Below are 27,673 nucleotides of genomic sequence, written 5' to 3'. Positions count from 1 at the left end.
GAGGCTTTAACCCCTGAGCCACCTAGGCACCCCTCTCTGCTTTATTTTTTGTCCCCAGTTAAAATTTGGAAGTTTAATTAGAAAATAAAAGACATTTACATTCAGAATAATTTAAAATAGCATAGCGTTGATTCTATCAAGTGGTTTTTCCTCTCAGACTATTTCTGATTATTGAACAATTAATTGTTCAGTTACATACCTCTTTCTCTAAAAAAGGTAAAACAAGAAACAGAGAAGCAGGAACACACTTTTTTTTTTTTTTTTTTTTTTTGCAACTTTGCCCTGTTCCATAGTAGTCTTTGTTGTTAAATTAGAAAATAGCCCCACCTTGTGGCCAAAAATCAGCTAATTGGGCATAGAAGCAAAAAGTGAAACAAACTTAGAGCAACTCGCCAGAAAGGAGGAGGCAGGAAAACAAGAAAAGATTGCCCCTTCAGAATGATGTTATTGTTACATTTCCTAAGTTAGAAACTGCTGGTTCATAAACACTTAAAACACCCCTTTGTTGATGGTGCTGCAGTTAATTCTGATTACTAACTTTAATTCTAAAAGCAGATTTATATTTGATCTATGCTGTAGGAAATTTATTTTTTAAAAATTCTACTATTTTCTATATTTTCACTGTTAGCTTGTACAATATATACAATATAAACAATCATAACAGATATCTTTACCTCTTTTTTCCTCAAAAGTATTAGCTATAGTTAGATAGCTAATGGAGGTAACATTTTTGTAAGGTTAATGGGTATTTAGAAAGACAAAATAGGAACTTAGGTAGTCAAAGATGATTTCTAAAAATTAAATATTTTCAAATCAACCACCTTTAATATTATCGCCAATCTTTGTATGCTATTTTAAAAAATAGCACGGTCATGAGTTATTATTTCAGGTAGCCACAAATGATGGGTGTGGTCCCTGAATGCTGAGGAAAGCCAAAAGACTGCCATTTTTCTTTTTTAAAGTAAAAAAGAATATCCTTACCAGGAAAATATAGATCTTAGTTTAGCTTTAACAACTAGAAAAATACTGAAGTAAATCACTGATCAGCTAATTTATATTAATCTCTAGGGAGGTCCAGAATGTAAAAATAAAACAAAAACATAGCTTTGTAAAGACAAAGGTAAATGAGCCAAATCTAACTAAAATTGAGATAAACTGAGATAAAAATGAATTAATGAACTAATATTGATCCAATTTCCTAAATAATAATAATAGTATTTGCTCTAACATTTATTGAGGGTTTGCTATCAACCAGGCATTATGCTAAGCACTCCACATATATTATCTCATATAATGCTATTGTTATAATTCACATTTCACAGACGAAGAAGACACTGAGGCTTATGGAATTTAAGTATTGTGACCAACATCGAATCATAGATCAGATTTCAAACTCAGCTGGCTCACTAATTCTTAACCAGGACTGGTATTCCCAGGCTCGCAATCTTCAACCTTCTCGATTTTAAGTTGTATCTCGTTTAGTCATGGGTATTCAGCTCAATCTGTAAAAGCTGGAATCTTCCACATGATGCAATACCCAAGTTGCTTAACAAAGACACTACTGTTAAGAGAGCCCACTGGGGTCGATTAAAGAATCAAAAGTCAAGGGGAAAAAAGAGTGTGGCGTTTGGACTAAAAAGAGAAAGGCCAGGGATTCAGTTCAGGAAGACTCTTTAGATTACTCTAAAGGCAAGGATTTGGACTTTCTGATTCTGCGAAGCATAATATTAGATGATAGTTGTACTCTTTAGGGTCTGGAATCCAGCTGCATTCTAGTTTGGTTTGGCCAAAGCTGTATGGCTTCAGGTCTGGTTGAAGATGGAATAGAGGAGTCCATTTTAGTGTGGACCAGTTCTGGGAAATTCATCCTCATCTTAATTCGTCCCTAAGTCACATCACAGTCTTTTTTTTTTTTTTTTAAATTCCCATGGTCTTTTTCTTTTTCTCCTTCTCTACCTCCTGTTCCTTGTCCTCTTCCTCCTTCTTCTTTTCTCTGTAATTCCCTAGTCAAAGCTCTTCTGGAGTGGAGCCATGCACAGAACAGACACAAAAATTAATACTTGTTGAATGACTGGAGGAAATGACAGAAAGGAGTCCTAAATTATGAAGAAGTGCCAGCTAGATAAAGGAGAAGGAGGATATTCCAAGTAGAGAGAATATAAAAACTGGGCAATGGGAGTTATTTAGGGAGCTCTGAGTAACATGGCTGGAGTAAAGGCTGTGTGATAGAAAGGTCAGGCAGTTTAGTGAAATCTAAGAGCCAGGACTCTGGAACCTGCTAGTTTCGAATCCCGCTTCCACCTCTCACCAACTGTGTGTCTTTGGGCGAATTATCTAACTCCTTGGTGACTATCTCATAGAACATTAGGAAGACTGAATTGAGGGGGCAAAATGTGATTTAAATGTTAAGATTCTGGAATTAAACTAAAGACAGGAAGACCAGTGAGGAGGCAGTTGTAGTAATCCAAATGAAATAAGGACTTAAACAAAATCAATTCCAGGTGCCATGGAAAGAAGAGAGAGCACCCAGGGAGAGGTAGCAGGTTGAATCATAGGACTCACACCTGTTGGAGTTAAGAGAGAGGACCGAGGGCGCCTGGGTGGCTCAGTGGGTTAAGCCGCTGCCTTCGGCTCAGGTCATGATCTCAGGGTCCTGGGATCAAGTCCCGCATCGGGCTCTCTGCTCAGCAGGGAGCCTGCTTCCCTCTCTCTCTCTCTCTCTCCCTGCCTCTCTATCTACTTGTGATCTCTCTCTGTCAAATAAATAAATTAAAAAATTAAAAAAAAAAAAAAAAAAAGAGAGAGAGAGGACCGAGTCTCAGTTGTCAGGCAGGGGCAGGTATCAGTAATTGAGAATGGGAATACCAGGAAGGGGATGGATTTGGAGGAAGATGAGTTTAGCTCTGTACATGGTATTTTTGATTTTGGATGTATTGACTTTGAAGAGAACAGCCAAGTACCAATGCCCTAGTAGTCAATACAACTCTGAGAAGAACCCTAGCTGATGTATTAAGTAGAGATGTTTTTACTTCTAGGCTTAAGAACAATAATTTTTTGTTCCTTGTTTAAGATGCTGCCTATACCTTGATTATAGATATTAATATCAAAAAGATTAAACCATATCTAGAAAATGGTTGGGAGATTCTTTGGGCAATTTGAGAATATTGTCATTTATTGTCAAATGGTAGTGACTGAAACAAAGGCTCTGCTGAGGGCATCTGGGTGACTCAGTCAGTTAAGTGTCTGTCTTTGGCTCAGGTCATGATCCCAGAGTCCTGGGATCGAGCCCCACATTGCTCCTTGTTCAGAGTGGAGCCTGCTTCTCCTGCTCCCTTTGCCTGCCACTCCCCCTGCTTGTGCTCTCTCTCTCTCTCAAGTAAATGGAAAAAAAAAAAAAAGGTACTGCTGAAATTAGGAACACGCAAATCACTGATTAGGTGATATTTTTGAGGATTTTGTTAATTGACCTTCTTTGCAATGACCTGTCTTTGACTGGACACATAATATACAGTAATTATTTGTACATTTGTGCATAAATATTAACATGTGCGTGTGTATACAAGGTGTCTAAAGTTTTACATTTTTTTTCATTCAAAAATTTTGTTATGCCTCTGCAATTTTTCATCTTTCCCCCATAGGTATCTCTGATGAATACATAACACCTATGTTTAGTTTTTATAAAAGCGTTGCAGAATTGAAAATGACTCAAGAAGAGTATGCTCTGCTTACGGCAATTGTTATCCTCTCTCCAGGTAATATTGTTGCTACATTTTTATTTTTATGCCATTTGTTTGTTCTACTCCCTCTCCAATGTAATAGTAATAATGTTTCTTTAAAGAAAATCTGGAAGACACAGCAGTGCAAAGAAAAGGTAAAATGGCCTGTAATCCCACTACTCAAGTGAAATCATTGTTAATATTTCAGTGTAGTTCTTCTCAGCCTTTTTTCTAAACATAGCACTCGTTCATTGAATAATTGCATTTTGAACACATACCATGCATTAAACATGGTTCCAGACATTGGGGGACACAGCAGTAAAGAAACAGGCAGGAGACAGCTGCATGGAGCTTGCATTCCAGTAGGGCGAGAAAGACAACAAATGAGGAAACAAAAATAATTTTCAGGAAGTGGTAATGTTAGATATATATATAATATATATTATAAATTTTATAATTTAATTTATACATCAAATTATAATTACATATGTATTTTCATATAATTTTTATTATATAATATATAAAATATGTAAGTATATATTTTATATAATACATAATTATATATAATTCAATTTATTATTAAGTTACAATTATATAATAATATAAAATTTATGAATATATATAAAATATGTAAATATATGTTTTTATCTTTATTATATATTTATATTATATGTTATATATTTATTAATATATCTATATTATATATTTATTAATATATCTATATTATATATATGTAAAGATGATATAAGGAAAGAAAGTGGCAGCAGGATATTGCTATAATTAGTAGCCAGGAAAGGCTTTTCTAAGGGTTTGATATTTGAACAGGAACCTAAATGGAATTAAAAATTTTTAACACAATAGAGCACATATTGTCTTTTTTTAAAGTTTATTTTCCCATGTCATTAAAAATTATATTAGCAATGGGCTGCCTGGGTGGCTCAGCTGGTTAAGCATCTGACTCTTGATGGCAGCTCAGGTCATGATCTCAGGGTTGTGAGATCAAGCCCCTGTTAAGCTCTGTGCTAGGCATGGAGCCCGTTTAGATTCTTTCTCTGTCTCTCCCCCTATCTCCATTGTGCACATGCATGCATTCTCTCTTTCTCTTTCTCAAAAAAAAAAAAAAAATATATATATATATATATATATATATATCAGTAAAAGTTTGTTGAAATATATGTATCCATCATATTGATGTACAATCATTTACTGGTTACCATGTTTGGATATTCAGGATGTTTCCTTTTTTGTTGTTGTTTTAAATAATGTCAAAACAAATATCTCTGCACATAAAATTTGTCTATATTTTTGGATTATTTTAATTATCTGAGAAAGATGCCACATTCATGATTTGTAAAGCATGGTTTAGCCTGAAGCCATTTTTATACATAATATCAAGGCAGAATCTAGTTGTTACTTTATTTTACCATAAAACAAATAATTAAAATAAAGAAAAACTTTTTGACCATACTTACTGAAGTTACACACATATATACTCTATGACCCAGTGATTCTGCTACTTAGAATATACCCACTAGAAATGATGTGTATGTCCACTACATGGTTTAACTTTGGGGGCATAGATTGGAAGAATTTAGCGAAGCTTCTGCGGGGGGGGCAATGAATGTTCTATATCTTCATCTAGTTGTGATTACATGCATACGTGTATGTGTGTGAAAATTCAAGTTAAGCAATTTGTACATTTTAAAGTGCACATTTCTAAGTTACATTGCAAGCAAGTTACTGTTGCTACAATTATGCCAAGTTAATACTTCCCCACTTTGTAATTTTATCTTTTTATCTTAAACCTCAAAACAGACAGACAATACATAAAGGACAGAGAAGCGGTAGAGAAGCTCCAGGAACCACTGCTTGATGTGCTCCAGAAGTTGTGTAGGATTTATCAGCCTGAAAATCCTCAACATTTTGCCTGTCTCCTGGGCCGCTTGACTGAGCTGCGGACATTCAATCATCACCACGCAGAGATGCTGATGTCCTGGAGAGTAAATGACCACAAGTTTACCCCACTTCTCTGCGAAATCTGGGATGTGCAGTGATGAACACTGCAGGGGCAACAGCATCTACCTCTTGATTTTCCTCATAATATAAATCTGACGTACAACTTTCTTTTATTTCATTTGTACCTGGTCTCACACAAGAATTTTGACAAATATTTATGCAGTAATTACATAACTTCCACAGTTGTAAATAGAGAGCTAGATAGGAGGACTTTCTTTACATTGTATTTTATGAGGCTTCAGGGAATCTTTCATTCTAATTGGCATGCCCTGTTTGCCTAATTAAATTGATCATTCTTTACCTCTATCTGTTAAAATAGGGAAAATTTCATTTTGCTCTTTATCTTACCTTATTTGCGTACATTTTATCAAAGAGCTGGTTTCAATTTTGGCAATAAACTGAACATAATGGCAACAGGCTTTTCTTCTGGAACAAAATTTGAAAAATACACAAACTCATTTCTTTAAATGGTGAATGACATCCTAATGGGCCTGGTGTGTATCTGGGAGGTGGGAGGTGGGTGGTGGGTGGGGTGGGTCAAGGGTAATTTACAAAAAGATAAACTCTCACAACACAAAGGGTGTTTTTCTTATCCCTGGAGAAGTCCTCCTGAATATTCATTTATTTGTAATAGCCCTTGGAAGTTCAAGGAGATAATATACAGAAAAATTAATGATTCTCACAGAAAGCATTTCCTCAAGCAAACCCTTTCACAGGCAGTTAGAGTCTTGAAGCAGCATTTTCAAATGCAGACAACTCCCTTGTTGGGATATTCCTTTTTCTCTTAAAAGTATTCGCTTTTGGTTTCAGTGTTTATAATTAATCTCTCTCTCTCTCTCTCTTTTTTTTTTTTTTTTTTTTGGTTCGTTTTGTTTTTGGAAAACAAACTACAGCTGGGTGCACAGCTGTTGTATACTTCCCCCAAAGCAGGAATTAGTTCATTTCCTTCATTCATTGTTATACTGTTGCATTCTTCTCCCCATTAGTCTTTGGTGAATACAATAAAATACCCTCTCTATGTAATGGGCTTATATGTTCCCTTCTCCTGGAATCAGGCAAAATGGAGCTAGCTAAGCATGCAAAAAGGTTTTGTATATTAAAATATTAAAGCAACCCCAAAGTCCTTAATATAGTAAAAAAGGGAATAAGATGGAGCTAGCCTTAATTGTATTTCACTTGATACGAGAGGAAGACTTGAGTCCTCACTAATTACAAGATGCCTAAAGGGTCATGGTAACTGCCTGGAGGGGTTTACAAAGAAGTGCACAGGCATGTTCTATGGGGTCACTGGGCAAGTCTCATGGAGGAGGTGACATTTCCCATGGGCTTGGAAGGGTATCCAAGACTTGGATCGAGGTGAGAGGAAAGGGAATTCAAGGTGAAAGTGGTAGCAGGAGAAAAAGCAGAGGCTGGTGAGTTGTGCAGCTGTTGAAAAAGAACAAGTAATCTGGAGAGACAACACTTAGCACAATCCTTCCCGACCCCCAGTTTCACCAGCGTGAGATGAAGATACCAGCAACTACCATCTCTAGGGACTGAGCTAATGAATGAAAAGTGGGAAGCTGTGGGCCCACCAAGGGAGAGGGGTGGTAAAGAAAGGACACTTCATACAGAGAAATCAATTTCTGATGCCTGAAGGAGGAGATCTAGTTTGAGGATGTGGGTCCGTGTTGCCCAACTTATAAGGCATCTGTAGAGAAAGTGATGGGAATTGAGTTGGAACTGAGGGGGCGCTGTAGACACAGCTAGGAGTTTATAGTGTAGCTGTGGATTTATTCACATTGTGAAGACCTTATAATAGTAAATAATATGCTTCTCATGTGGAAAACTAATTGTGATAAATAGAAATATATATAGGCTCTTTGCCCCCAGTTCCTGACACAGAGGTTCTAAAACCTTTGGAATTTCGTGATAGGGGTGAAAGGAGCATCTTTTGTTATTCATAACAAGCTCCTTTCAACTGGGCCTGAGTTTATAATAACAAGGTGATGGGGGTGGGACTGTGGATGCTTTAGCATGGGGGGTGATTGCTAGAGTAATCAACCCTGTGATTAGAGAGTTGGATCTTTCAGCCCCATTCCCAAAAAGATGATCCCAGGGATTGAGGTCAGTCACCAATGGCCAAGTATTTAATCAAATAAGGCCTATGTAATGGATCTTCCATAAAAACACCTAAATGATGGGTTTGGAGAACTTCTGGGTTGATGAACACATTGAGGTGCTGAGAGGGCAGTGTTCTGGAGAGAGCATGGAAGCTCATGTCCTCTCCCCCACCCTCATACCTTACCCCATGCCTCTTCCATTTGGCTATTACTGAGTTGTACCCTTTATAATAAATCAGTAACAGTAAGTAAACTGTTTTCTTGAGTTCTATGAACCATACTAGCAAATTATCAAAATTGAGGAGGGGGTCATCTGTAAAGATCTTATTTCCAAATAAGGTCACATTCTGAAGTTCCTGATGGACATGGATTTTGGGGAGAGGGGACAGTATTCAATCCACTACATAGATATAACACTTTACTATTAATTACAACTGTTGTTATAAAGTTTCATAACATTGATTTACTTATACATTATATTTGTTAATGTAAATCTGTAACATTTCTTTAAGATAAGCTTAATATTGTTTTTAATGTTTTATAGTTGGCTCTCAATAGGTTATCAACTGAATGAGTAGTTTAGTTAATTATGAATTAATCAAGCCCTCTGTTGCCCCCAAGTTTTATCCAATACTTCATACAAGGTATAATCCATAGACTGACACTCAGTAATGTCAAGGCATTAAATGCAACAGCAGCAGCAGCAGCCACAAAATGCAGAACAAAACAACTAATTAACCCATCAAAAGCAAAAAATAAAAATAAAAAAATCAATCAAGAACTATTTCTTTTTTAAATTCCAGTTATATTAGTTTCAGGGGTACAATATAGTGATTCAATAATTCTATATATTACTCAGTGCTCCTCAAGAATAGTATACTCTTAAACCCCTTCACCTATTTCACCCAACCCTCCACGCACCTGTCCTCTGGTAACCATCAGTTTGTTCTCACAGTTAAAGAATCTGTTTTTTGGTTTGTCTCTTTTTAATTTGTTCATTTGTTTTCTTAAATTCCACATATGAGTGAAATCATCTGATAGTTGTCTTTTCTCCAACTTATTTTACTTAGCGTTATACTGTCTAGATCCATCCATGTTGTTGCAAATGGCAAGATTTCATTCTTTCTTATGGATGAGTAATATTCCACTGTGTGTGTGTGTGTGTGTGTGTGTGTGTGTATAATCTACCTACCTATCTATTTATCTATCATCTATCATCTATCACATTCTACTTTATCCATTCATCTATTGATGGATACTGGGCAGCTTCCATAAATTGGCTATTATAAATAATGTGGTAATAAACATAGGGGTGCGTATATCTTTTCAAATTAGTGTTTTTGTATTCTTTGAGTAAATCTCCAGTAGTGTAATTACTGTATCATATGGTAGTTATATTTTTAATTTTTTAAAGAACCTCCATACTGTTTCCATAGAGGCTTCACCAGTTTGCATTCCCACTAACAGTGCATGAGAATTCCTTTTCTCCACACCTTTGCCAATACTTCTTGCTTCTTGTATTTCTTGTGGTTCTTTGAATTTTTTACTTTAGCCATTCTTTTGTTTTAAGAGAGGGGATTTTGGGGGAGGAGTTAAGGGAGAGAGAGAAAGAATCTTAAGCAGGCTCCACACCCAGCATGGATCCTGATGCATGATCTCAACCCCTGAGATCATGACCTGAGCCAAAATCAAGAGTTGGATGCTTAACCAACTGAGCCACCCAGGCACCACAGCTTCAGCCATTCTGATAGGTGTGAGGTGATATCTCATTGCGGTCTTGCATTTCCCTGATGATGAGATGTTGAACATCTTTTCATGTGTCTGTTGGCCACCTGTATGTCTTCTTTGGAGAAATGTCTGTTCATGTCTTCTCCCCATTTTTAATTGGATTATTTTTTTTGGTGTTGAGTTGTGTAACTCACAACTGAACATCCGGTGTTCAGATATTAACCCTTTATGAGATATCTCATTTGCAAATATCTTCTCCCATTTCATATGTTGCCTTTTAGTTTTATTCTTTCCTTCACTGTGCAGAAGCTTTTTATTTTGATGTAGTCCCAATAGTTTATTTTTGTTTTCCTCGCCTCAGGAGATATATCCAGAAAAATATTGCTATGGCCAATTTAAGAAAAATTACTGCCTGTTCTCTCTTATAGAAGTCTTATGGTTTCAGGTCTCCCATTTAAGTCCTTAATACATTTTGGGTTTATTTTTGTAACTACGGTATGTTTTAAGCAATAGAGCATTCTTGCAGGGCTGTGAAAAAGCCAAATCATGTCTCTACATCAAAGGGGTATACGATTTTGAGAGGCTCTTCTGTCTGATTAGTCAGCTAAGTGATTATTCCTAATGTAATAACTTAATATTTAGATTTCCAGGCATGGTGCTTTCTTAAAATAGGGGCACATCTTCACAATTCTGGCAAAGCCGCAACTAATAGACTTTATCACACGATGAAAACAGGCTGGTGAAACTTGCTCTGCATGTTGCAACCATGGCAATTTCAAGTCAAGTAAGAACCTCTAAAATATAGCTATTAACCTAACCACCAATTAGAAAACCTACACATGAAAGTAGATTTTACCTCATTAGGTGGAACCCTCAATTACTAATTGTAGTGTTAAAATCAAGATAGGTAAGATGGTGAGTGCACTTAAGGAGTGGGGTACTAACTGGGAACTAATGTAAAAATGACGGTAAGAAAGCAACAAGAGAAATTTCTTATAATACGGAACGAAAAAGCAACAAGAATCAAAGAATTTAGAAGGAACTCCTCACCCAATATACACATTTAACCACTGAGGGATATGGACTTAAAGAAAAGTGATTTGCTTGGACTTTTTGGTTGCAGATTCACTTTCCTCCTGTCTTGTATCTTTATAAGGTACAGAAGTTACCAAGACAAACTACATAGACAATGAGAATAAAAAGAAAGCAAGCATAAAATGCCTTGCTTTCAAAGTTTCAGTAAATAGTTCAGAAATATTAGGTGGTGTGTGTGTGTGTGTGTGTGTGTGTGTGAGAGAGAGAGAGAGAGAGTGTGTTTATATACATATATAAGTATAGCATCTTTCAATTTTTAATAAGCGGTATTCAAATGTTTAGGCACATAGTATGCATGTAAGAAAAAAATTGTTAACTAATGATTCATCAAACAACTCTTAAATTTCTGTAGAGAAGTGTACAGATTTTGATATTAGTAAAGCCCAATTTAAACCTACAACTCCACTTTGAAATTTGTCTATATGAAGTAATATGACAAATTGTCCTTAGTTTTAAACAGAAACACTATAAAACATACATTTATTTGAACAATAGGTAAAAATTGATTTATTGCAGCCAAGGGCACCAAAGGCTTCTGGGATCAACTGCAGTAAAAAAGGAAGGCCCACTACAGGGCTTCAGGTTCAATCACCATTTATATGTCAAGTTTTGGATGACCATCTTATCTACCCACCTCAGAATGTAAACTCTGTGAGGGGCGCCTGGGTGGCTCAGTGGGTTAAAGCCTCTGCCTTCCGCTCAGGTGGTCCTGGGATGGAGCCCCACATCGAGCCCCACATCGGGCTCTCTGCTCAGCGGGAAGCCTGTTTCCTCCTTCTCTCTCTCCCTGCCTGCCTCTCTGCCTACTTGTGATCTCTATCTGTCAAATAAATAAAATCTTAAAAAAAAAAAAAAAAGAATGTAAACTCTGTGAGAACAGGACCCTTTGTGCTAGGATAGAGTCTGGTGTGGGGCACATACTCAATAATATTTGTTGAATTAACTTCTCAAATCTGTATCTCCTACACCAACCAATTAAAGCCCTCTGAACCCCTCTACCTGCATGTTCCTCTCACACCTCAACCTGAACACACCCCAAACCAAAGTCTTTCTGATGGTTGCTTTCCCTGTGTTCCTTAGATTGGCACCATTATCAAATGATTACTAAGTCCAGATAAGTCAGCTTCTCAGAGTATCTCCAGAGACCTCTTCCTCTCCATCCGTTTTGAATTTAGTTTAGGTAAATGTTAACTTCTAGTTTTTGGAAATTGTTGCCAGTCTCACTCCATTCTTCAAAAATCCTTGAAAAAAAATTTTTTTTCTAAAACACACCATCATATCATTCCCTTTTTATAACCAATCCCAAATGACTGCAAGAAAAATTCTGAACTCCTCAGCACCTACCAGACCTTTCATCTGTGCCTACTCTTTCAGCTTGATCTACCTCCTAATCTCCACTTTTAGTCTTTCAAGAACCACTATTCCCAGGACATTCCAGGTGCTCTCACATCTCTGGAACCATGTGTTCTCTTTGCCTGAGAAGCGCTCCTTATTCCCAATTATTCTTGCTCTTGTCAGATTCCTAATCGTCCTTCAAAACTCAGCTCCTTTCAAACCTCTGACCATCACCTTCCAAGACTGTTAGGTGTTCCCTCCTTTGCAGACCTCCATTAAACCTTTACCAAGGTACTGAACACTTTGAAGGGAGGCATTATCTTCTTCATTTTAGTCTCCTCAGCAATGCAGCAGCAGGATCTCATTTTTTTTTTTTTTAGGATTTTATTTGATAGAGAAAGCACAAGTAGGGGGAACAGCAGGCAGAGGACGAGGGAGGAGTCTCCCCACTGAACAGGGACCCCCACATGTGGCTTGATCCCAGGACCTTGGGATCATGACCCGAGTCAAAGGCAGACGCTTAAGGACGGAGCCACTCAGGCGCCCCATCCTCATTGATTTTGATGAGTGAATGAAGGAATAAATTCTAGAGAGAGAGAGCATCCTTCCACATCAACGCCCTCATTTTACAGTTGGGAAACTGAGGGCCGGAGAAGTGACATGATCTGACCAAATCCAACTAGGAGGGAAGGGTCTAGGCCTCCAGGCTTTTGACTACTGACTCCCCCCCACCCCCCCAACTATTAACAAGTCACATTACAGTTACAGTTATCAGAGACCTTTTTATTGCTACACTGAAGTCCAGTCCCTGCTCGATTTCAACCCTCGGAGCTAGTAAGCATCCCTCATTGTGATGAGGTTAATTTTTTTACCCCCCTCTCTCGGGTTTCCTGAAGTAATTGCCAACATCCTGTTTGCTTCCAGTTGTGGCCGGGAGCTCTCCATCTTTCAACATCGAACCTCACAGGAAGAGGGACCTCTCTCGGGAAGGTTTCTGCTTAGGACTCCTATTCCTACTGGGTGACAGTTTGTCTCCGGAAACCGTGGCGCCCGCACTACCGCCGGATCTCCAGTGCCGTGCAGCTGGGAGGGGCTCTTAACAGATCTGGGTACGACTCGGCAACACCCTTGAACTCTACCCGGCAACTCTCCAGGATGTCTACTCGCGAGGTTGATTCACCTCTTCTGCCCATCGGGACAAACTTCGGGGCTGTTGATGTCGCCGGGGTGCCAGAGGGGGGGACCTCCTTCGTGACCAAGCCACTTCCCTTTCCCATGAAAAGCGGGGCTGGCCACCAGACTTGGAAGGCTCCAAGCGGTGGAAGGCGGGGCGCCCCGGCTGACTGAGGCGCGCGCGCGCGAGTCGCGTGCTCCCTGCGGCCTGGGGCGGGGCCTCCAGCCACGCCCTCCCTCCGCCTTCTGATTGGTCCTTTCGAAACAGGCGGGGAACCGCGGCGAGACCTGAGACCCAGGCAGAGGCGGCGGCGGTTGGTCAGGGGCGTGCCGGCTTCGCACAGATTGAACCGAAATGTCATCCCGCAGGGAGAAGTGACCACCCGCGCCTGGGCGGGTGAGTACTTCCCTGTTTGCTTTCTCTTTTCCTTGCGAGCCTTTCCTCGCCTTATTGGGGCTGTCGAGTCTCAGTCTGCGGGGTCGAGGACCCCCGGCGCTCCGCCGAGTCGAAGCGCTGGTTTGGTTGGATCTCTCCGCGGAATCCAGGACGCTCTGCGATTGGTCCGCCGCGGAAGCCGCGTCCTCTGATTGGTCCCTGGGGCTGTCAAGGTGACGTTTTGCCCGCCCTGTCTTGCCCACCTTGGTGCGGCGCGAGGGGCAACAGGTGTGCAGGGGCGGGGAGTGGGCAGCAGGTGGGGACGTAGTAGGTTGGGGAAGAGGTATCAAGCCATTACTGGTCTGCTTTAGAAAACGAGAGGGAGATCAGAACCTGAAGCTAGCTGAAGGTCTCTAGGGCCAGCCTTATCCGCAAGCGCCTAGCCCATATAGGGTCATTTGATTCCTCACCACTCTTTGGAAGAATTAATAAAGTCACAGACCTTGGAAAGAGAACGACACAGACGGTCATTTTCTCCTCTGGCAAAGTTTACAGCCTCGTCCCTATTTGTTCTCTCCTGTCCCGGCAGGGCTTTGCTTTCCCAGCTCCATCCCTTAGTTTGGAGGGCTGCCTTGTGGGGTAAAAGGAAGGGTAGGCTTGTAGATTGCCCTGGAAACCTGGGGAAGCTCTTGGAAGGTGTCCTTCCTGACGCAGTCACTCCTGCTTCCTAACTAATCTTTTCAAGTTGAATTTTACGGATTTAAGAGTGCTGTGGTATGCATGGCGGAGTTGCTGATCCAGTTCTTAAGTGAAGAGGTGGTTTTTTGCAGGCACAGTCCAAGTTACACTTCGGGTTTTGTTTTGCTCGTGTGAAGAGCGCTGGTAACTATTTTATCAGAAGATAAGCAGTTGGTGAGCTGCTATGTGATCACATTTCTTGGGATTTAAATTATTAGGAATTGGAATTCTAGCCACCTCAGATTTTCTTTGGGAGGAGATTGGGTTGGATTTGAATGAAAAAGTGGAAACTGGTGAGAATCTTCTGTCATATATTCTGATACAAGTTGTCTGATTCATCTGTTTCAAAAATTCATTAACAGCTTTGGATAGTAGGTGTCTACTATTTTGACATTATTGAATTAAAAGTAATATTTCTTTTTAACATAGCAAAGTTGCTAAGCATGCAAGTTCTGAAATCAGGTTTACCATGGGTATGACTTAGGCAAGTTTTTTAATCTTTCTAAGCCTAAATTTCCTAATCTGTAGAAAAAAAGTTAACAACTCCTACCTTATTGATGGGAGGATGGTCATGAGGATTAAATGAAATAAATAATCCTGTAAATAGTTTAGTACAGTGCCTGAGATATAACTATTATTATTTCTTGCTGTTTAATTTGGATTAAAAGTTTCAAGCTACACCCAAAGGACTGAGAGGCACAGCAGGTAAATGTAGTGCTAAAGACAGTGATGAGTTCTTATTCGTTGATTAATTTAATACCTGTAAGCACTAAAAATAGTAATTGTTGCTATATATCAAACACATTATTACCTAGATGATGCAGGTACGTGTTTTAGGTGCTTTACTTACATTAATGTTAAACCTCCTGGTAATCCTGTAATGTAGTTGGTGTAATCTGCACGTTATAGGTGAGGAAACTGAAGCTCAGAGAAAGTAAATAACCTACTGAGTCCACTCAGAATTCAGTCCACCCCGTTTTTTTGTGTGTCACACTGCCCTTCATTTATATTCCTCGTGTTACATAACTTGTCTGCACAGAGTTGTTTGTATAGCCCAGGTTCATTTCTGCCATGTATAGTTTTATTTTTGAATACTTCATAATAAAAAATAGTAAGAAATAATTTGTGATGGTAGATCAAAGTGTGTGATAAGAGAAGAATGTCAGCAACATACATGCTATTACTAAAAACTAAATGAGTCCAATGGTGTTTGGAGAATTGACCAGTTCAGAAGCAATGTTTCCTAATTTGTATTTTCCCATTTAGCTTTGGTGTATTCACTGTATTTATACTAATGCAGCACTCTTCTATAATCTCCCCTCCCCCGTAAATCTCAAGTTTGGAGTTAAGAAAGTTCAATTATGGGGCGCCTGGGTGGCTCAGTGGATTAGGCCGCTGCCTTCGGCTCAGGTCATGATCTCAGGGTCCTGGGATCGAGCCCCGCAGCGGGCTCTCTGCTCTGCGGGGAGTCTGCTTCCCTTCCTCTCTCTCTGCCTGCCTCTCTGCCTACTTGTGATCTCTCTCTCTGTCAAATGAATAAATAAAAAATCTTTTAAAAAAAAAAAAGAAAGTTCAATTATTTCAATAATTTTTCTCAAGCTGACTGTTGAGGAGGGAAGTAAAGGATTAAGTTAATATGTATTGTTATAGTTTACTTTTAGTAACATGTCCGTGTATGTCTGTGTTTATGTGTTTTATAACCTTCTTATTACCTATTGCTTTCTATACTTTGATATCAGATACACCGTTACATACCTAAAGAACCATGTCATGTACATAGAATTTGAGAGGATAGGAAACTTGAGTTTGTCAGTAAGTTTATCTCACTTCCAGTTTCACAATTTTTAATCAAAATTTAACTGCCATAAAGAAATGCCTCAGAAGGCATGTTTACACGATAAGGCAGTCATTGCATTTGTATTTCTTTAGTGTTTCTCCTTTTAAAAATAGAAGTGTTATTACATTGTTACATAGTAGGTTATTTTAACAGAAAGTTGCCATTTATTTTATCAATAAATTACTAATTTCTAAAGAACTAGAATGTAATAAAATGTAGCATATGCACTAAACATTAATTTCATCTTTGATGTTGAAAGCATCTTAGGAATTTATAGTACTATGACCATTAGTCATATGGTAGATATTGCTGAAGTGCTGGCTGTTGGAAATTTCTGCCCACTATCACACAACATATACTTTTTTGTAACAGTATACAGTTAACTATGGTTGAAGAGCTCACTTTATGTAGTTTCAAACATAATGCCTTTTTTTTTCTCCTGGTGAATGACATGTTATAATTATGGATCCTAAAAATAAAATTGACTGTTGAAAAACTTGACTGTGTTCAGAAGTTTTTCTTTTTTGTACCCTCCCGCCCCCAGTTTAGAAAACATTGTGATCCCAATAACATAATTATACATGCTGTTCTGCAGGTTGCTTTTGGTCACATAACATCTTTTCATATCAGTAGATATAGCTATTATTTTTACAAGTGGCTGAATAAATCCACTATATGAATGTATGACAACTTATTTGAGCAGTTTCTTGTTAATAGATACTTTTTATGGTGTTTTTACATTTCTTTATATTAGTGTTTGTGTATGGGTATGTTTTCCGTAGAGTCTTTTAGTTTATCATATATAAAGCCAAAATATTTTAAGTTCTTTAAAACTATTTTGATAAATGAATAGTTCTATTGAACATAAAATTAAGTTATTTAGGTTGAATCTCTATGAAACATTGCAAAAGGAAAATTTCAAATAGAAAAGCAAAGACTCCCAACAAATGAATAGTCTTTGTAATTTTGCAAATGACATGTGATGTTTTTAAGAAGCTGTAAGAATCTTATTTCTTTCTCTTGAAAAATCTTTGTCTGCTTTGGAAGCTGCATTTTCCTTAAATGAGTATACCACAGATTTACTTCATTATTGTTTCATATTCCCTTTAGTGATAAATGCAACATTTACTGTATTTAGGAGTAATTCTGGTACTAATTTTAGCACTAATTTCTACGCAGTAGTAGAAGAAGTGGAGAATGTTCCCCCTATAAGGGTCTTATTTTAGAAAGTATAGAGTAAAATAAAAGCATATATTGCTGTGTAACCTAAATTAGGGAGGGAGTTTGGGAGGTGTTTTTTACAATTTTTTTTAAATAGACTTCTTCCAGACTCATTCCTACCTATTTTCAGATTCAATTCCTCTATTTAAAATATGTAAATGAGTGAGGAAATGAATAAGTAATTTCAGTTATACAAAGGCAGGCCCATTTGATGATAGTGATGATGATGATGAGGAGGAGATGATGATAAAGAACACAGAGCACAATGGGTCTTACCTATAAATTTTGTATTTTTCTTTGTTTGGTTTTATTTCTCTTTTAGCATACTATACACACTGGTGCCATTTTTCTCATTGCTTCAATATGTTGGATCACTGTATCTTCCAGTCATGTTTTGGGTGCATATTGCTTTCTTGGGGCCAAATATCTTGACCCTCTGGGCACAGCTTCCTTTTTCCACTATTACTTTCCTGTTACTGCTGGAACAAATTACCACAACCATAGTGGTTGCAAACAACACAAATTTGTTATCTTATGGTTTGGGAGGTCACGAATCTGAAATGAGCTAAAAAATTATTATTAGGGCTTCCTTCTTTCTGGAGGCTCCAGGGGGAAGTCCCATTTCTTTCCCTTTCCAGCTCTGAGAGGGCACCTGTGTTCCTTGTCTCCTCCTTCCATCTTTAAGGCTGACAGTGATGCTACTCAAATCTGTTTCTCTGCTTCTTTGACTTTTCTTCATCCCTCTTTTTAAAAAAATGTATTTTTTTGAGATACAGTTGACATGTCTCATATTAGTTTCAGATGTACAACATACATACTTGATATTTGTATATATTGTAAAATGATCACCATGAAAAATCTAGCTAGCATCCATTCCCATACATAGTTAAAATTTTTTTCTTGTGATGCGGACCTTTAAGATCTCCTCTCTGAACAGCTTTCAAATGTGTAATACATTATTATAAACTGTCGTCACCATGCTATACATCACATCCCCATGATTTATAAACTGTAGGTTTGTACCCTTTGAACCCCTTCACCCATTTTGCCCACCCCTTAATTCCTACCTCTGGCAACCACCAATCTGTTCTCTATGTATCAGCTTGGTTGGTTTGTTTGTTTAGATCCCACATATAAGTGAGATCATACGGTAGGTATTTGTCTTTCCCTATCTGACTTATTTCACTTAGCATAATGCCCTTAAATCCTTCTATATTGTCACAAATGGCAAGATTTCATTCATTTTTATGGCTGAGTAATATTCCATTGTATTCATACACCACCTCTTTATCCATTTATCTGTCAGTGGACACTTAGGTTGTTTCTGTAGTGAACTTGGGGATGCATATAGCTTTTCAAATCAGTGTCTTCATTTTCTTTGAATAAATACCCAGAAGTGGAATTGTTGGATCACATAGTAGTTCTATTTTTCATTTTTTGAGGAAACTTCATACTGTTTTTCATAGTGGATGCATAAATTTGCGTTCCACTAATTGTGCAAGAGGTTTCCCTTTTCTCTACATCCTCACCAATACTTGTTATTTCTTGGCTTTTTGGTAAGTCATTCTGACAGGTGTAAGGTGATACCTCATTGTAGTTTTGATTTGCATTCATTGATGATTAATGATTTTGAGCGTCTTTCCATGTGTCTGTGGCCATCTGTATGTCTACTTTGGGCAAATATCTATTCAAGTCCTCTGTCCATGTTTTTAATTAACATATAATGTATTATTTGCTTCAAGGGTACAGATCTGTGAATCATCAGGCTTACACAATTCACAGCACTCACCATAGCACATATCCTCCCCAATGTCCATAACCCAGCCACCCTATCCTTCCCCCCACCTAGCCCCCAGCAACCCTCAGTTCTCTGTCCATTTTTTAGTCAGATTGTTTGGTTTGCTACTGAGTTGAGTTGAATATTAACTCCTTATCACATAAAAGATATGCAAATATTTTCTCCCATTCTGTTGGTTGCCTTTTCATTTGTTGATGGTTTACTTTCTTGTGCATCAGCTTTTTAGTTTGTGTAGTCTCACTTATTTATTTTGGCTTTTGTTGCCTTTGCCTTGGGAGTTTGATCCAAAAATCATCTCTAAGACTGATGTCAAGGAGCTTACCACCTATGTTTTCTTCTAAGAGTTTTATGGTTTCAGGTCTCACATTCAAATTCAAGTCTTTAATCCATTTTGAGTTAATTTTTGTGTGTGGTATAAAATGATGGTCCAGTTTCATTCTTTTGCATGTGGTTGTTCAGTTTTCCCAGTGCATTTATTGAAGAGACTGTGCATTTGCTATAACATATTTTAGGCTCCTTTGTTATACATTGATCATAAATGTATGGGTTTATTTCTGGATTCTCTAATTTTTTCCATTGATTTATGTATTTGTTTTCATGCCAGTACCGTGCTGTGTGTTTTTTAAAGATTTTATATATTTATTTTTTGAGAGAGAGAGTCAGAGAGTGATCAAGCATATAAATTTTAGGATTGTTCTGCTCTGTGTCTGTGAAAAATGCCATTGGAATCTTGAGAGAGATTGTACTGAATATGTATTGCTTTGGGTAATATGGACAATTTAATTGATTCTTCCAGTTGAAGAACATGGAATATCTTTTCATATATTTGCATCTTTTTCAATTTCTTTTATCAATGTCTTAAAATTTTCAGTTTGTACAGGTCTTTTCCCTTCTTGGTTAAATTTATTCCCGGGTATTTTATTCTTTTTGATGTAACTCTAAACGGGATTATTTTCTTAATTTCTTTTTCTGATAATTTGTTATTAGTGTCTAGAAGGAACAGATTTCTATGTATTGATTTTTAAATCCTGTAGCTTTACTAAATTCATTTGTTAGTTCTAAGATTTTTTGGTGGTCTTTAGGGTGTTTTATATATAATATCATGTAATGTGTAAATAATTACAGTTTTACTTCTTCCTTTCCAATCTGGATACTTTTCTTTTTCTTGTCTAATTGTTTGACCATGACTGTCAAATACTGTGTTGCATAAAAGTGGTGAGAGTCGGCATCCATTTCTTGTTCTTGATCTTAGAGGAAAGATAATTCAGCTTTTGACCACATAATGTTAGCTGTGTGGTTGTCATATATGGCCTTTATTATGTTAAATTATGTTCCCTCTATAACAACTCTGTTGAGAATTTGCCTCATAAATTGGTGTTGAATTTTGTTAAATGTTATTTCTATATCTATTGAGCTGATCATTTGTTTTTTATTTTGTTAACATGGTATATCATGTTGATTGCTTTGTGGGTTTGAACCATCCTTGCATTCCTGAATAAATCCCACTTGATCATGGTATATGATCCCTTTAATGTATTGTTGAATTCAGTTTGCTAATATTTTGTTGAACATTTTTGCATCTATGTTCATCAGGAATTTTGGCCATGGCATTCCTCTTACATAGACTCTTGTGATTTTGCTTGACCTACCAAGATAATCACTCATCCCAAAGTCTTTAATTTACTCTATCTGCAATGCCCATTTTGCCCACAAAGTAGTGTATTCACAGGTTCTGGGGATTAGGATGTAAACATTTTGGGGAACCATTATTCTGTCTACTACAAATAGAGTTCATTAAAGATGGGATAAAATTGTACTTGCTCACTGAGGCACACATATTCCTGAGTAGCTCATTGCTTCCAGAATCCATGCCCCTTGGCACAGCTATTCTATGCTTTTCACTTGGACCCTCTGCCTATACACCATTCTTTTTTTTTTTTTTTTTTTTTTTTCTTCGCGATTCCTTTGGTTATCACGCATCTCACTTGACCTGCTGGTACTTTGACTAGTAACCATTGTACATATTCCGCCGCTGGTTGAGAGGCAAAATTATTTATCAGTTCATGTCACATGAAAATAATAAAGAATATCAAAAATTAAAAAAAAAAAGGTCTCCCAGTAGATACTTGTCTATGATTTAGCTGGTTCCAAGCTGCTGTCACATTTTGTTCCACAGTAGAAATACTGTGGAGAAGAAAGACAACCCAATTTTCCCTGGAGATTTACCTAAAGTGTTTCCTAAACTTTAGGCTTGAATATACCCTTTCAATACTGCTTCTAGCAGCAGTCCAGGAACTTACAATATAGTTGGCAAAGCAATGCACAGAAATAACAGAAAATGGTATGAAGCAGTGTAAGGCAAGACATTGGGGAAATGCTATGTGAATTCAAGAGCTAATGATAGAATCAGAAGTAATTCAGGCCTGTCAGGAAGGGCTACTGGGAAGAAGTTAAACAAATTATAAGTCTGGGTTAGTTAAGATGATGATGAATCTGTTCAACTATTCTTTATCTATCTCCTATGCTAACTCTTTCTCAGGACTAATATTGGATTTTCTCAGTTTTTTCTCTTGTTCTTAGGCCCTTATTACTGCTTTCTCCATTTCTTTCTCAAGACAGAAGAAGAATTATCTCATTCTTCTTAATAGCTTTACCTCCCAAGTATTTTCCGACAATTTCTACCTTCTCTTAAACTTTCTTCTCAGCTCTACATTAGTATTACCATCTGCCAGACAAACACTTCCACTAGAATGTCTTTAAAGTCTTCTCAAATTAAACATGATCAAAACACAGCACTTTTGACCTGTCTGTATTGTGTTCCCTGCCTCGATTTGTTCACACTCTTATCATCCTCACCTCAATAAATGCTCCCTCTGTGTATTTGCTCAATTGCTTAAGCCAGAAACCTGGGAGTCACTTTTGACATTTCACTCTGCCCTTACATCCCTCCCTTCCACCCCTCGTCTCCAACCGTTATCAGGTCTTGGTTCTGACTGAAGTGGATATCAACTCCATCCACTTCTCTAAAGTGGAGATAATGTCACTGTTCTAACTCACTCACTGTTTGTCACCGAACTACTGCATCTCTCACTGTCACCGAACTACTGCAGTCCTGCAGATTTCCTAACTCTTCCTCTGCCAGGCTCCTCTCCATCTCTTTACCTGTGTGCTCCCATTTCCTATACGGTCTCACTGTTTCTACCCTCTCTATGTCTCCTTCTTTCATTGTTTCCCCTGGTTCTTTTCCCCACATCTCTAGCTACTCCCCTTTCTGTTTCTTTTCCACTTTCTCTGTTAAGCCCATCACTATTTCACTGCCGTCTTCCGCTCTCCCCCTCAAAGAGCTCTTTGGAAACTTGGAATTGGACTGTCTCTCCCTTGGTTAAAGCTCTCCCATGGCTTCTCACTGCACCTAGAATAAAATCTAATTTCTTCAGGAGGCCCAGTGGGATGGGGCTGCTGCCTAACTTTTCAGCCCCCTCCCTAGCCACATATTGTCCTTGCTCTGGCCATGCCTGCTTCTTTCGGTTCTGGGAACATGCCACGTTTTCTCCTCAGAGTCTTTGCAAAAATTATTCTCTGTTCTTAGAACTCTTCCTCTCATTCCCTAACTCTTACCATTCTTCAATTCATGTTTTCCCTTCAGCTAAACCATTTCTTTTTTTTTTTTTTTTTTTTTTAAAGATTTTATTTATTTATTTGATAGACAGAAATCTCAGGTAGGTGGAGAGGCAGGTAGAGAGAGAGAGAGAGAGAGAGAGGAGGAAGCAGGCTCCCCATTGAGCAGGGAGCCCGATGTGGGGCTCGATCCCAGGACTCTGGGATCACGACCTGAGCCGAAGGCAGAGGCTTTAACCCACTGAGCCACCCAGGCGCCCCCAGCTAAACCATTTCTAAGCATTCGATCTAAGTCTAAGGTAGGCCCTGCTGTTTCCTTCCCCGTTCTTTCCTTCAAAGTAAAATTATCAAGATTTAACTCTGTGTATTCATTTGTGTGGTTGCTTTTTAGAAATTTCCCGACTGGTGTATTAGTTCCATAAGAGCAGTCACATGTCTGTTACGTTCATTACTTTGTCTCCTGGTTGTGGTCCTAGTTCATTAAAGAGGAAGAGTAAATGCTTGTTGAATCAATGCATGAGTGTTCACCCCGTGGAAAAGCATACAGACTGAACAGTGATGTAGCCACAGAAGTGAACAAAACTGAGGGAGGACAACAAGGAGACAGACTGAATGGAGCAAAGGGCTGATGTTAGATAAGTTCCTGAAGACTTGTAATCTAGCAAAGAGAACTGTGAGTCACAAATTCATATCTGAGTATCCTCCCCATGATGACATGGCTATTTTAAAGCTTTTGCTTTCACTTATAACTATATGTATTTATTAGCAAAAGAAGCTTCCCATATTATGTTTAATGATTTCTAGGTATTACTAGCCTTATCTCTTTTTAATTTGATAAGCTATATTAAATGAACTATAATCATGTCTCGTCAAAATATTAATCATATCAACTCATTTGTTAAGTGGTAGTTATGTGTCAGGTACTTCGTGTGTGTCATCTCTTTTAATTGTTATAATAACCATGTGGAGGAGGTGGTAGTATCCCATTTTACAGATGAGAACACTGAGAATCAGAAAAGTTAAGCACCCCAAGGTCATATAGCTAATGTGCTGGACCTGGAATTCAAACCAGATGTGTCTGCTACTTTCTACTACCAGAGCTGGTGCTTTTATGATGTGTTATTTTAGTACATATTTTAAAAAATGAAATATCTTTGGTATTACTATAGCATTTCTATTTTCCCTATTAGGCAGTTAGGAAATATTTAACCCAAACTTTAAAGCTAAGAAAGTCCCCTCCCCCCACCCTGAAAAAAATCCTGATACCTTCTACAATTGTTTTTCTAAATGAAGCATTAAAAAATGATTAAATGGTTTTTGATATACAGAAAGGCATACAGACTAGTATAATAACACCAGTGTTCTCACCATTTATCTTGAAATAAAATCTTTTTTTTTTTTTTAAAGATTTTATTTATTTATTTGACAGAGAGAGATCACAAGTAGGCAGAGAGACAGGCAGAGAAAGAGGAGGAAGCAGGCTCCCTGCTGAGCAGAGAGCCCGATGTGGGGCTCGATCCCAGGACCCTGGGATCATGACCTGAGCCGAAGGCAGTGGCTTAACCCACTGAGCCACCCAGGCACCCCCTTGAAATAAAATCTTACCAGTGCAGTTGAAAGGCTTCTGGGCATTTCTTCCCAAGCTCATCTTTCTCCCATCTCTCAACAATAAGCATTATCCCACTATCCCAATTTTGGCATTTATCGTATCCCTGAAGTTTATGTATTTTGGCAATAATCTGCTGTCTGAGTGCTAAATGTGGTACGATGGCAGTTAATGTCATTTTTTTCCTGAAAAAACTTACCTTGTTTCTTTGCTTTTTTATCATTTTTTTCCAAACTCTCCCCTTCCCCATTCATACCAGTACTATTCCACCTTATGTTCTCCAGTCATATCTGATAATGTGGGTGGGGGATAAAAATGTACTCAGTTTCAAAGCCTACAGCTGTGGGAAGAAGGATCTGTTCAACAGGTTGGCATTTTCTGCCATCATGATTTTAAGTTAAATTGGTATGAAGAGGCTAACCATAAATGATCTTGAGGACCTCATGACTGAACCTGTTTCTAAGATGAGTGGGTTAGGTCCAAATTCTGTTCAGGTTTCAGGTGGATGAGTGAGTGCCTTTTGCATTTCTGATTTCCTCAGACTGTAAAAGTTAGTTCTCTTCCTTTAAGATCCCTGTATAAATTCCTGGTCTTGTGAATGATTCCCAGCAGGGTTACAGTATAGTTTGGTCAAATCAGAGATCTTCTTGCCCATATCTAAGGGAAAAGGCTTCCTCAAGTTGTCAAAGAATTGAAATAGACTCCTCCCAAAAGAGAGAAAGACAAAAGCAAAACAAAATAAAGGCAATAATTTGCTGATTAAAATGCAGCTCCAAAAATGAAGTGTTGCTGATTCATCATATTTGGTTTATGTGAGAAAAATAGGGACTGAGATTTTTAGGGAAAGATAGAAAAGAGGAAAATAGGTAGTAACCAAATGAGTGGGAGGTAAGAATTGTGATTGTGGTGCAGACTTGGCATAGGGGTAACTGTAGAATAGATGCTACTCTTGGGATTAAATACCTGAGGACACAAAAATGGTTTAGAAAAAGAATAATAAATGACTAGAAAATATTAATAACTGGCTCTCAGGATCTGGAACATGATGAGTACTCAATTAATTGATTCACTGATACAATCTCATCAGTTTATCGAAGTTTCCCAATAAAAGCATGTATTTGTATATGTGATAGTTTTTCATATATGAAGTTACATTATTGTCTATTTGAGTACAATTTATTAGAAAATTTCTTTTTAAAGGTAATACAGATGGTTATATTTTTGTCATCACAAGAAGAATGCTTTGAAAAATATGTATAAAAAAGACTCTTCTGCTAAAGCTCAAGTGACTGAAGGTTGTGCCCAAATTCTTCATTTCTTTTGTAAAACCAATTTTGTTGGATTTTCCATAAAAAGTGCAACTATGAAACATTTTTGTGATAGCTTCTTTGTGAATGTGTCACTGTTCTTGATTTGCACATGCCTTATAATTTAGGCCTTCTTTTGTTTTGGGTTGGCAGTTCCAACTGTTAAAGCTCTTGTCTGATTATGTGGGACTCCTTATTTTAATGGGAGCAGCTTCTTTGCTGCATTTTTAAAAAATAGTCTCGGAAGCTTCTTACTGTGGATCTTTGTTGAGGACAAAGAATTATTTATGCCAAAGGAAAATGTATTCCCCACTGAATTAGCTCGTGGGAAGCATAACAAGCTCATTAGTAATGCTCAATTGTACTTTGGCCTTTTGCTATGGTAGAGAGAAGGAAAAATGACATCAAAAAGGACATTCTGCTGTCCTTTGCCTTCCTGCAAAGAAAACGTGATGTAATATTAGACTTTTCAGTTAGATTTAGCTCAAGTTCAACTTTGGTACCAGAAGAAATGTTCCTGTGTATGTGTATGTGTAGTTGATACTGTGCATGAGGTATGTTTGGCAAAACTTAGAGGAGAAAGTAACTTTTTCTTGGAAATTGACAGCATTATAGACCATTTTAATTTTTTTATAATGTTTTAATGGTAGTTTATAATAAAAAATAGACTAGTATATTATGCTGCCATAAGCAATAAAAAATCCTAGGTTTTATATAGTCTCTTTTATTCTGAGTGTTTTTAAGTTTTTCACCTTTTTTCCCTCTAAAATTACATTAAATAATTGTACTAGCCTAATTAATTAAAATTGTATTTTTTTCAATAGATTTAAAAAATAGTACTTTGGAGTTAAAATTGCTGTTTCTTTTTTTTGTCTTTAGTATTTTATGTAGAAAACAGCTTATGAAAAGTTCTTATGGGAAGGCATTGAGTGTTGTTTTATAGTTAAAGTTGATATCTGTCTTTACTACCTTGTTGTCTGGCAGAAGAGGCTAATGGCTAAGCTTGTGAATTTCTGCAAAGTCCAGATGAATTCATATGATCTCTTTATAAAAATCAGATGAGAGATACTTGACTTCTGTATCAGTTGTTGTGCTGTTGGTGTTTATGTTTACAGGGGAAATTTTGGGGAGACTTTTATGTGATAAGTTTTATTGTCAGTTTTATTTTCTAGCCAGATGCTTCCAGAATTACCTTGATATTAGGCCAGAAACTGTTTCAGGTTTTCCTCTTTTAAATGAGGAGTACTTTCATAAGTGAGAAGCTAGGAGTGATTATTGATTTCTTCTACAGTCACACTGTTCTAAATAGAAGAAAAAGTTTGAAGTTTTCAGTCAAACAGGAGACTAAAGCAGATTCCTTAAAATTTGGGTGTTGGGGAGTAGGAAAGCTACCATTATTTGCATATTGATGTTTTGTTCTATTTTCAGAAAAGCAGTTTCATTTCAATATAGATGACCATGCAACCTACAACTCAAGTAAGTGTTTTTCTTGGGAAAATATGTCTTTAAATTATGAGATAATTATGTGAGGTTATATAAAATTATAATAATTAGAATACTAAAATTATCCCACAATGTTTTTACTGTACTAGTTCTTTTAAGCATGAAATTTTAATAACAGAAATGACTATATTTTAACTTTCTAGTTCTGAAAAGATTTTAAGCTTTCACTTATACAAATTATTTGTAAGAGTCAAAAATTCCTTAATCTCAGGAAACAAACTGAGGGTTGTTGGGGATGTGGGGGTAGGTATAGGGTGGCTGGGTTATGGACATTGGGGAGGGTATGTGCTATGGTGAGGGCTCTGAATTGTGTAAGACTGATGATTCACAGACATGTACCCCTGAAGCAAATAATACATTATATGTTAATAAAATTTTTCAAAAAGTCAAAAATTCCTTAGAATTGGTGTGTCCACCCTACTATCCTGGGAAGAGAATTGGAACATTTTATAATTTTCCTCTCCTTACAATTTAGTATATATTTGTAATTAAAAGAGTTCTCAA

The 27,673-nt window shown here is 37.5% G+C and overlaps 2 protein-coding genes across 8 annotated transcripts in view; both read left to right on the top strand.

Annotated features, from left to right (window-relative positions):
• NR1H4 (nuclear receptor subfamily 1 group H member 4) overlaps nucleotides 1-5,835 on the top strand; it is a 64,370-nt gene extending 58,535 nt beyond the window's left edge. For all 5 annotated transcript variants that reach the window (XM_046012008.1, XM_046012007.1, XM_046012009.1 and 2 more), the window contains 2 exons: nucleotides 3,639-3,752; nucleotides 5,532-5,835. In XM_046012008.1, coding sequence (XP_045867964.1) covers nucleotides 3,639-3,752; nucleotides 5,532-5,770 — 353 coding nt within the window. In that variant the 3' untranslated portion in view covers nucleotides 5,771-5,835. The remainder of the gene's footprint in view (nucleotides 1-3,638; nucleotides 3,753-5,531) is intronic.
• Nucleotides 5,836-12,944: 7,109 nt separating this feature from the next.
• Nucleotides 12,945-27,673, top strand: part of GAS2L3 (growth arrest specific 2 like 3) — a 39,414-nt gene continuing 24,685 nt past the window's right edge. Inside the window, exons 1-3 of one of the 3 annotated variants that reach the window (XM_046010559.1) lie at nucleotides 12,945-13,162; nucleotides 13,434-13,562; nucleotides 27,095-27,142. In XM_046010559.1, coding sequence (XP_045866515.1) covers nucleotides 27,119-27,142 — 24 coding nt within the window. In that variant the 5' untranslated portion in view covers nucleotides 12,945-13,162; nucleotides 13,434-13,562; nucleotides 27,095-27,118. Of the gene's footprint in view, nucleotides 13,163-13,433; nucleotides 13,563-26,093; nucleotides 26,221-27,094; nucleotides 27,143-27,673 lie in introns of those variants that run through there. The other 2 variants (XM_046010561.1, XM_046010560.1) reach the window with 2 other exon arrangements.

The sequence above is a fragment of the Meles meles genome, chromosome 7 (genome assembly GCF_922984935.1).
Source record: "Meles meles chromosome 7, mMelMel3.1 paternal haplotype, whole genome shotgun sequence".
Taxonomy (NCBI): domain Eukaryota; kingdom Metazoa; phylum Chordata; class Mammalia; order Carnivora; family Mustelidae; genus Meles; species Meles meles.
The sequence above is the reverse complement of the archived record's forward strand: the minus strand, read 5'-3'. Positions and strand labels throughout refer to the sequence as shown.